Source organism: Solanum pennellii, chromosome 2, assembly GCF_001406875.1.
Source record: "Solanum pennellii chromosome 2, SPENNV200".
NCBI lineage: Eukaryota > Viridiplantae > Streptophyta > Magnoliopsida > Solanales > Solanaceae > Solanum > Solanum pennellii.
This window is the reverse complement of record NC_028638.1, coordinates 51,961,460-51,972,022: the sequence shown is the minus strand read 5'-3', so window position 1 is coordinate 51,972,022 and position 10,563 is coordinate 51,961,460. Positions and strand designations below refer to the sequence as shown.

General features: G+C 30.9%; 2 protein-coding genes across 2 annotated transcripts; one reads left to right on the top strand and one right to left on the bottom strand.

The window, feature by feature from the left end:
* The first annotated feature begins 3,704 nt into the window (after positions 1 to 3,704).
* Positions 3,705 to 5,275, top strand: LOC107010377 (galactinol synthase 2). The gene is made up of 3 exons (XM_015209656.2): positions 3,705 to 4,144; positions 4,241 to 4,561; positions 4,640 to 5,275. The coding sequence occupies exons 1-3, from the start codon at positions 3,833 to 3,835 to the stop codon at positions 5,000 to 5,002; spliced, it is 996 nt and encodes a 331-aa protein (XP_015065142.1). The 5' UTR covers positions 3,705 to 3,832; the 3' UTR covers positions 5,003 to 5,275.
* A 2,398-nt stretch (positions 5,276 to 7,673) lies between these two features.
* Positions 7,674 to 9,523, bottom strand: LOC107010600 (lipid phosphate phosphatase epsilon 2, chloroplastic-like). The gene is made up of 4 exons (XM_015209881.2): positions 9,113 to 9,523; positions 8,325 to 8,550; positions 8,148 to 8,221; positions 7,674 to 7,985 (listed from the first exon to the last, which is right to left on the bottom strand). The coding sequence occupies exons 1-4, from the start codon at positions 9,407 to 9,409 to the stop codon at positions 7,755 to 7,757; spliced, it is 828 nt and encodes a 275-aa protein (XP_015065367.1). The 5' UTR covers positions 9,410 to 9,523; the 3' UTR covers positions 7,674 to 7,754.
* Positions 9,524 to 10,563: the final 1,040 nt, after the last annotated feature.

The following is a 10,563-nucleotide window of genomic DNA, read 5'->3' as shown; positions in this document are numbered from 1 at the left end:
ATATGTAGTTAATACTATCACTTAGAATACTAAATCGTTTAAAAGAGCATAATTTTGACCTAAATTCTTTAAATAACAGGCTCCTCTCCTTTGCGAGATAGAACATATCCAATTCCATCAAACATTGAAAAATTTGATAATGATAATCCACCTCTCCAACCCCACAACCTGGAAGACTCTTTGTTGTAAGCAACAAATCACACCATTTTTCATAAGAATACCAAAATTATTAGAATATTGTAGAAAATTTTTACTCGTATTGTTATTCACAATTACTGCCACTTTCAATCTTATTAAACCTGACAATTTGAAAATATTACATTTTTTAGTCAATAGTCAATATTGTAACTTACCATGCAACAAACTCGGGAAAATTTGATAAAGATGGACCACTCCTCCAAGCCCCACCATCAAATAGACTCTTCATTTTAATATCGAATAATCTTATCTTCCTTAATCACATCATGAATTTCTAAAAAAAAATAATAATGTAAGTCTATTTTGCTATTCAAAATTATTGTCCTCGTTAATCTTTTTGAAGTTATCAAATTAAAATTTTCTACATTTTTCAATGAATAGTCAATACGATTGCTTAATTTACGCAATAAACTCTTCAAAATTTTGGGAACTACCGCAATGCAATAGACTCTTTGTTATAGTATCAAATCCCATCTTCCAAAATCACATCAAAATATTTAAAATAATATAAGCCTCTCATTTATTTCCCCTGCTAAATTACTATTATCTGTAGTCCTATATACTAAAGGTGTCAAATTTAAATTTTCTACATTTTTAGAATGAATAATCAATAATATCGCTTAGCATGCAACAAACTCTGAATTATTTTAAAACCATGACCCACACCTCCGACCCCCATCACGACTAAGTAGCAACAAATCAAATCATCTTCCTTAATCAACTCAATTTCCTTATACACTCAATTTCCACTTATATATTTCGTTTTTACTAAAAATAAATTATTTTTAATATTTCTATTTCACAAAGTTAATGCATTATAATGACACTATTTTTTCTATTTTATCCTTTAAAAGTTGTCATCCTTGAAGTTATGCATTTATCCAATATAAACAAATTAATTTATTTTCATTAGTCAAATTAGTTCGTCAAAGTAAATCAATTCATGTTTATATAAAAAAAATTTACTTAAAAAAAATACTAAATAAAAATATAAATGACAAAATTACATATTTCTTTAAGAAATATGAAACCTAAATAGTGATACTAAATAGGAACGGAGGAGGTAATAATATTTCAGTAAATGGCAAGGTTGCTCACTACTCATCAGTTATCAGTCAAAAGGCTATGACTCAACTACTCTATTTCATTAGGATAATTTTTTGGTCGGTTTTGTGTGTGACTACAATTATCTCCTTATCTTAACGCTACCATTTAAAATTAACCACACTTGTCACTCAATTCATATTAACTTTCACACACAAGTGTTAACTAATACACCTAACTAACATAACTACTACATGATTTTTTATTAAACAAAAAACTATAATTAAATTAAGACAAGGCAGAAAAAATAGCTCTAAAATATTCAACTTTTAGCAAACGTGGCATATCTCATCCTTCCGTTTATGATACGTGGCAATATTTTACCGCTCGCAGTATAGACACGCTTTAGATATGGGCCCACTTTAAACCTCCCTAACTGCTGTGGGGCCAGTTTTCGTTGAGATATGGGACCACTGGGCCTCTCTTTAAACCTCCATAACTGTCGTGGGACCCTTTCTTATTGAAGAAAATCTCTATAGATAGCCCACACTGAGTGATACACGACACGTGGCTAGAGTTAGACACGTGGCGGCATGTTGATGAGTTTGAGCCTTTAATTTGATCGTAAATAGGTTTTGGTCGGCTACAGTTACAACTTTGTCAATAGTCAAAACCCGCGTTGTTTAGGAAATGATTTTGTAGTTTATTGTACGTAAGCAAAAAAAGGAAATATATTCTAGATTATGGTAATTCTTAATCTAGCACTAGTACTCCCTCGCGTCGTAATAAAATAACTATTAATGACATTTAATTTTTAATTATTGCTAAATATATATTTTTAATGGTAATCGTCATTTTTTATATATGTCTTTAAAGTCTTTAGTGATATTGATTCTAATGACACTTAATTGATGTCGGTAAAGATTTTAGCACTCTTTATTTGTGTCAATATTTAATGCCGCTAAAAATTATTTTTATTGTAATGTCAGTCTCGTTAAATATTTTTAAATTATTTTGTTTTTATTTTATAAGTTTAAAATAAATTATATATAATAAAGATAAAAAAAAATAGATTAAAGTTTCTTATATAAGAGCCTATAAGAAAATGACATGGCACATAATTTGAAACCGTGAAAGTACCATTATATTTTACAAGGTCTTTATATCATTACGTGGTTAATTCTATTTTTATATAACTATTTTCTAGTTCATTCTTTTTCATAGTAATACTTTATAGATCTCGCGTCTATCAATTTAATTGAATAGTTCAAACTTCTAACCAAGCAATTGTCTAAACTTTTTAAATAATTATTTATTTGTAAATAAATATTAATCTTAGTCAAATACCAACTTTTTATACATATTTTTGAGCAAAAGTATCATTTAATAAGATAATAAAATCAAGCGAGATAGGTATCCTAGGTTATGAAAGGTGGACCACCAATTTAAAATTTAAAAGAAGAGCTGGACTTTGCGCAATCGCTATCTAGTTTAAATTATGTATCTTAGAAATATTAAGAAAGAATAAAATATTTTTGCTTACCTTCTTATGAATAATATATCAGGAGCTCACTCAACTACAACTTATCAATAAGAGAAGGTTAATCATAATTAATTACTCAACTCCTCTAGCTAGCAATTTTTTTTTAAAAATAATTTGTTGAATATAGTTAATTTGGGTGTTAGAAAAAATAAATCTTGTTCAATTTGTGGCCTTATGGGTGTTACATACCTTATAGACAACAACCGTAGCAATCAGTAGTTTGGTCCCTGCCTTACAAATAGCTTGATGTGTTTTGATATTAGAGTTATAGGTTTAAATAGACTTCATATTTGTGTGTTATTTTCCATCAAAATCAAATTATATTAATTTTGTTGAATATTGATAAATATGCAGGACGTACGTGTTTGTTTTACACACATTGTTGATATTATGATATATTGTGCTGTATGATATTCAAAGGTTTGATCATAATACTTTATCCTAAATTAATAACTCAATTGAAAGCGAAATCTAAGATTTTAATTTTCGTGGTTAATTTATGGAATGAGATAATGGTGGGCCAAATGAAAGATTATTCTAGTGTTTACTACTTTAATTAATTACTGTAGAAAAAGAAACATTTATTAATTATTACTCAAACCACCGCCCAGTTTCCAGGGATTTCTCAACAACAACAAATAACCGTCACTATTTGAAATTATAGAAGGCAACAAAAAAATCTGAACCGTTGGATCTTACCTGACCATACCACGTACAGTCCGATCCTTGTGGTGCAAAATATAATTTTTAAGGTTTATGGGGCCCAAATGCTCTACTTCAAAGAAACTTACACAGACAACAAAATTAAACGACGTCGTATTGCATAAACACCATGCAATCTAATTTATTTATTTTTTACATATTTTTAATTCCCACCCAAGGCCTATATAAACAACGTCAAAAACACTCAAATCTCATCAACAAACAAACAGCAATCTTCTCAAAAAACAATCTTTTCTTTTTCAACTCTTTACTAGCTTCTTTTTTTCTCATTTTAAATCTCACAAAAAACACTCATTTCTAATTTATTTACTAATTATAAAAAAAATGGCACCTAATGTTTTTGGTCTTGCAACAAAGGCAAAAAGTTTGTCAAGCCGTGCCTATGTTACGTTCTTAGCTGGAAATGGTGATTATTGGAAAGGCGTTGTTGGTTTGGTTAAAGGTTTGCGAAAGGCGAAATCGGCTTATCCACTTGTTGTGGCTTGTTTGCCTGATGTCCCGGAGGAACATCGACGTATACTCATTAACCAAGGTTGCATCGTTCGAGAGATCGAGCCTGTTTATCCTCCTGACAATCAAACTCAATTTGCTATGGCTTATTATGTTATCAACTATTCAAAACTCCGGATTTGGGAGGTACAACTGTTCCTTCTGTTTCAGTTTATGTGATTAATTATAATGTTTTTTATTTTGTATATATGCTAAAAGTGTTTTTATTTTTGTGGGCTGCAGTTTGTGGAGTATAGCAAGATGATATACTTGGACGGTGATATTCAGGTGTTTGATAACATAGACCACTTGTTTGACTTGCCAGATGGCTATTTTTATGCTGTGATGGATTGTTTTTGTGAAAAAACATGGAGTCACACCCCACAATATACAGTTGGCTACTGTCAACAGTGTCCTGATAAGGTCCAGTGGACTCAAGACTTGGGCCCTAAGCCATCACTCTATTTTAATGCTGGCATGTTTGTGTATGAGCCAAGTCTCTCCACTTATGATGATCTCTTGAAAACACTCAAACTTACCCCTCCTACCCCATTTGCTGAACAGGTAACAATTTTTTTTTAGCCCTTTTTCTGGACTCTAATTGTTGAAATGATTAAAATTTGTTATGTTAAATTTTTGCAGGATTTTTTGAACATGTATTTCAGAGATGTATACAAGCCAATTCGGAACGATTATAACTTAGTTTTAGCTATGTTGTGGCGTCACCCTGAGAATGTGGATCTTGAGAAAGTAAAAGTTGTTCACTACTGTGCGGCGGGGTCGAAGCCATGGAGGTACACTGGCAAGGAAGAGAACATGGACAGAGAAGACATTAAGATGCTAATTAAAAAGTGGTGGGATATTTATGATGACGTGTCATTGGATTACAAGAACTCCAACGTTGTTATGAATGCCGTTGATGGAGAAGTTGAAGCTCAGAAATTTATGGCAGCCTTATCAGAGGCTGGTGTTGTGCACTACATAACTGCTCCATCGGCCGCTTAGAATTTTACAGGAAGCTTTCAAATTGCTTTTTTTATCTAAAAGAAAACTTTGGGATACATAGTCTTAAAGCAAATTATACTAGCTTTACAGAGTGCTTTTGTTATTTATTATTTAACAAAAGGACTAGAATTGTCTGTATATAATAGGGGAGCAGGCAATTTCAGTTCTTCTATAAGTTAAAGAGTGTTTTTTTTGTTTGTTTGTGGATATTGGAAGAATACAGAAATGAAAAAAAGTACGTATTTATGTTTATTCTGAATCTTGAGATACGTATTTATGTTGTGGCTCGAGTAATCTTTTGTCTTTTTATAATTGCACCTAAGTGGCTCAGTGATTTTGGAGGACACTGACGGCATCTGATGAAACATTAGATGCCGTAAATCGTCTTCTAAATATTTTGAGTAAATCCGTAGGTGGATAATTCATGCAATTTATTCAGAAAGTTGAATAATTCATGTGATTGTTTACAATAATTATATGCTCCTAAATTAACTATAAAGAAGTAATTGTCTCGGTATATGTGACAACAAGATAGCTAGAGTTGAGGGGAAATGGTTGAATGTTCATTATATTGCTTGTGTATTTGAAACCTGTTGGTGTTCGTGGATAAGGACTACTTTTACTAAAATTGGAATTTTTTTGTGTTAATGGGATTCCAGATAAAACTTGTTATTCATAGGATATTTTGCCTTGCAGGTTTAATTTATAGAATTCATTTTTATTTCCTTAACTTAAATGTCGTGCTAGTCTATATTTCTTTTGAAAAAAAGATAAGCATTACCAAAAATATTTACTTACAAGTTGCTATTGTTTTTTCCGTTTCTACCTATTATTAAAAATCCTTTAATTTGGTGTCTTATAGATTGATTATAATGCTAGTCTTTATTATGAGGCAACTCATAAATGGTTTCCTGTTCAAAATATATTTCATATTTCCAAGCTAATTAACACACGTACGATCAGTACTCAGTAGCTAGGTACAAGTAGTAAAATGCAAAATAATGACGGTTTTTGTATGGATAGAAATTGTGCTTTTTGTACACCTTAATTATTTGTTGATTACAATCACTGTTGTGTTTTACTCTGATCGGTCGTATACACCATAAATTAAGAATCAATGTTTGTTGTCATGAACCCATTTTTGAATATCTTATATACGTTTTCATCAAAATTTATTTGTCATGTTGCGCTTTTCGAAAGTTAATTTGACTAATTTTCAAAGTTAAACTAGATCACATTAATTTGATATTTTAAACAAAAAATTTAGATATTCTAAAGCTATATGAAAAGTATTATAAATTGCATTTTTTTTTGCATATTAATATAATGAAAAAATACATCTTAAAATGTTAATCAAAGTTTTTATAGTTTGACTCTAAAAATAAAAATCATGACAAACAATACCGGATGGAGGCGGGAGTATCATATTCGTTTTAAATGGATTATTGTCACTTATTTCACGTTTTGAATGAATTTTTTCTTTATCCTTTTATATGATTATTAACCGAATCAAAACTAGTAACAGCCAAACTAATAACTATATATTAAATTTGATTTGATTTGATTTTGATAATTTCTAAATTGACTAAATTAGTTTGATTTTAATCAATAATCAATTCAAACCGAGCGATGAACCCCATAGGATCAACCGACTAGCTAAACTTTTGTTTTTGTCGGTGCGAGAGTTAGATTCTCACTTTATAATCTTGTGTCCCATTTTCCTTTTCTGTACCCTGAAAAAGAAAATAGATTAACCAGGTTGTTGAGAGCAGCTTGAATTCCAGCGGAAGAAAAATTCATGGACCTATGAATGAGAGCTTCTTGTTCTAAGCCATCAAAACGGACACCTTCAGAGACTAAAATATTTTAGTAAAGAAAATCATGTACAATTAAATGAGAATTGATCGCTAATCAGCTAACTAAATAAGTCAACATCATTTAGCCGTTGCATAAGAGACAACAAATAGTATTATATCAATTATGTACATAAAAATACATATTTACATAAAAAGACCACAATCACATTCATCGTTGAGTTAACTTTTAAAATTAAATTAGATTTAAAATTATTTTTTTTAAACATAATATCATAGCAGGATCTATTTTTTTAAACATAATATCATAGCTAGTATTCATCCCAATTATTCTTTATTGATGATGGCTCTAGATTAAATTGTCCAATGTCTATTTAGGGGGTAAAGTGGGGTGTTAAATAATCCCACATAAGCTCAATGAATTTTATCCAACTATTACATTTTCTCTGTTGGTATCGTATATATGAATGAAGTAAGATATTTGTCAACAGTTTCAGACAATTTGCGCAGTAGAAAGGTAATTACCAATGGAGGAGGTTACGTTGAGGTTCAAAAACTTGGAATGTAATAATTATGAGCACAAAATGGTAGTTATGGATTACTAATAAACATAATCATATAAAAAGGCGACCCTTCACGGTAAATTTATTTTTGTAGATATTGTAAATATTGAACCCTATGATAAAAAAAAATTAAGTCTCTGCATGTGGATGTTTAACTTCGTCCCTTGTCGATTGTATTCTAATACTATAATGCTAGTCTTTATTATGATGTCCTATTCAAAACTATACTTCATTCACATGACACCAAGTCTCCAACATTACAAGATGTAAAATGCAAAATAATGAGAGGTAGAATTTGAGAAAGAAATTGTTTTATTTGTATACCATAATTATTTCAATTGCTATACGAATAACCTTTACACATACTATATTGAATCAATGTAGGTCTTCAATAACCCAATTTCGAATCACATATAGGAGAAAACCAACACAAAAACCAGCTGCACCAACAACAGCTACAATCCGAACCCAATAGTGGTTTATAAATGCCTTCATGACTATGGCATCCCATAGCCAGAACCAGAAAAAAGAGAAACAGAATCCTAGTATTGCACCCACTGCTACTTGGTTTAGCGTGTGAAGTCGTTGCGAAACTCGTAGCCATGACTGTAAAGTGATAGGAAAAGAAAACATGTATCATTTTCTGCACCAGTTTTACTTAGGATGGAAGTTACAATTCAGAAAATCACTTGAAGAACCAGCAATCAAATACGTTCTGCCAGCTTATGGAAATACTAATAAAATTAAAAAGTACAACTCCACACTTACAAAGTAAGAACCCATTGCAAAGATAAGCGTACTAGTGACTGCAGTTATTTCATTGAACCCGAAAAATTTAATCACTGTGTCAAACAATTCAAAAAAAAAATGAGAAGTGGAAATGGATTATCTGGAGGAAAATCATCTCATCATTTGGTCAATTAGTAAGAGATGGAGCTTACTTACTTAAGATGGTACAAAATGCGACTGTGTAGAAGATAGATTGCGCGTGTGACGAAGGCATCCCAGGATCTGATCTTATTGTTGAAACGGGGCGTTCATGGTTAAGTATCCCCTTCAGTGCAATTGAAAGACAGATATTGACAAATCCACCTGAAGTAACCCACAGGGCTTCCATATCATGCCTCCACAGCAAGATCATACCATAAACTGCAGCCATCAGCCACTTACTCTGTACTTATTTAGGACTAGTAATCATTAAACAACAACACCAAAGCAGCAATTAGAAGTTCGACATAGCTAGTCACATCAAAATGATTATTGTGAGGAACATTACCTTAACTAATTGTTGGGACATGCCATCATGCATAAGCTAATAATTGCAAACTTAAATGACGTTAAGTTAGACTACAAAAGAAAAAACTTTAAAATGACTTTATGATACATGAATTTGATACATTGAGCTATGTATGATTAATGCTAGCTTTTTAACAATTGAGAGTAAACCTTTTCCAAACAAAACTCGTTAAATGACTATACTATTATATTGTGTATTAGAAGTAAAGATATCTATTTTAGAGTCCTTTTTTTACCAAATAAATTTTTTCCACCAAGAGAACCTTTTTGAGCTTTGTATTCAACATTTTAACATTTTTTCCATAATTGTCCATGTAAATCCAATAAACAAGTTCAAATTTATTCACCAGCCGGCAATTCGATCCAATAATTGTTCCACAGAATGCAGGTCAAACGTGAAGAACTGATAAAACAGAGCAGATAAAACGTTGAATTACCATGCTATTGAGAAAAGCTTGAATTCCATCGGAAGAAAAATTCATGGCTCCATCAACAACAGCTTCTTTCTCTAATCCTCCAAGACTGACTCCTTCATCGCCGGCAGCAGCAGCAGCTCGATTCTCGACGGAATCCATCATCATTTTAGGGGGAATTAGTGTACAATGCGATATGGATTTTTTGAACTTGAATTTTCCACAGATATCCAATTTGAAAGTGGAAAATCTATCGAGTCTGCGAAATTGAAGCTGATTAACTAGTATTGATCCATTTACAAGGGTAGTTGCAACAACCATTTTGCTACCAGATTTTTTCTTCAATAAAGAGCTGAGATATGTAATTTGAATTAGAAGGTGTATCAAGTGGAATTTTATTTTTCATAACCCTCCTAACTAATTAAATTAGATTTGTGTCCTATAAAGTTTTTTATGATTTGGAAATATTGATAGCCAAAGTTTACTGTTCGTCTATTTAATTCACTCTTCAATGTTGTACACCTTTTTTGACTTTAGTGGCGGACTTATTTGGCGCAAGATAACAAATTTGGGAACTTATAGTTCTATCAAATCTAGCCAATTATATTTCTCATCGATAGAATTTATTTATTTATTACAACAAGTACTTCTGTTTTCGAACTTTAAGAATGACTTTTTTAAATCAAATTATTAAAACTATTTTCCCCAAGTTGAAACCACCACGCTTGGCTAATGTTTAACTCAACGGCTATTTTGTTTGTTTTTTCGGTTATTTAATATAAGGAAATTGCTAAAATTGAAATATTAGTGCTACTAGACTTTACTCCACACAGATTTGGTCCAAGATTATTTAGATTGGAGTATGGACTTTTTAATGCTTTACGTCCAACTCAGGTTTATAGGATTTCAAACCGTACCCAATAATACTTCTTTATCGGGCTTCAGATAGGCAGGCCCAATACCCTCTTTGCATCTTCAATATTGGGCCTAAAAAAATAAAAGTATAATTTACATAAATATTATAGTGTAAATCTTTAATTATCTTCTATTCTTATTATTTTATAATGTAAAAATTTAAGGAATCCCATAGTGTAATTCAATAATTACATTCTGTCCCGACAAATTTAGTATTTACAAAAAATCCCTTAAATTTGTTGTTCTGTGATACTTTAGACTCTAGTGATACATGGTAAATGATACATGGTAAGTTTAAACTGTTGAGAAAAAAATGGGGGAAAAACGGTACAATTAATGTTGTTACTAAAACAGCTTAATTTAAGGTAACAGATCATTAATCACCATAAAATCAGCACGTAATTGGATATTGATTTCAAATTTTGAAAATCAAAATTATATCATCTATTTTGAAAATATTTTTTATGAACAATCTGTTAAATTTTGAACTACATTAATTTTATTGTTGTTACAGTGGATTTTTCAAGATGAATACTTCGATTTTGATGATTCATTGAAAG

Excerpts from the sequence above, each read along its gene's own strand:
- LOC107010377 (XM_015209656.2), top strand. The coding sequence starts at position 3,833 with ATGGCACCTAATGTTTTTGGTCTTGCAACAAAGGCAAAAAGTTTGTCA. Across the intron at positions 4,145-4,240 it reads CAAAACTCCGGATTTGGGAG|TTTGTGGAGTATAGCAAGAT; the intron begins GTACAACTGTTC and ends TGTGGGCTGCAG. Across the intron at positions 4,562-4,639 it reads CTACCCCATTTGCTGAACAG|GATTTTTTGAACATGTATTT; the intron begins GTAACAATTTTT and ends AAATTTTTGCAG.
- LOC107010600 (XM_015209881.2), bottom strand. The coding sequence starts at position 9,409 with ATGGTTGTTGCAACTACCCTTGTAAATGGATCAATACTAGTTAATCAG. Across the intron at positions 8,222-8,324 it reads CGCATTTTGTACCATCTTAA|TGATTAAATTTTTCGGGTTC; the intron begins GTAAGTAAGCTC and ends TGTTTGACACAG. Across the intron at positions 7,986-8,147 it reads TTGCAATGGGTTCTTACTTT|TCATGGCTACGAGTTTCGCA; the intron begins GTAAGTGTGGAG and ends ATCACTTTACAG.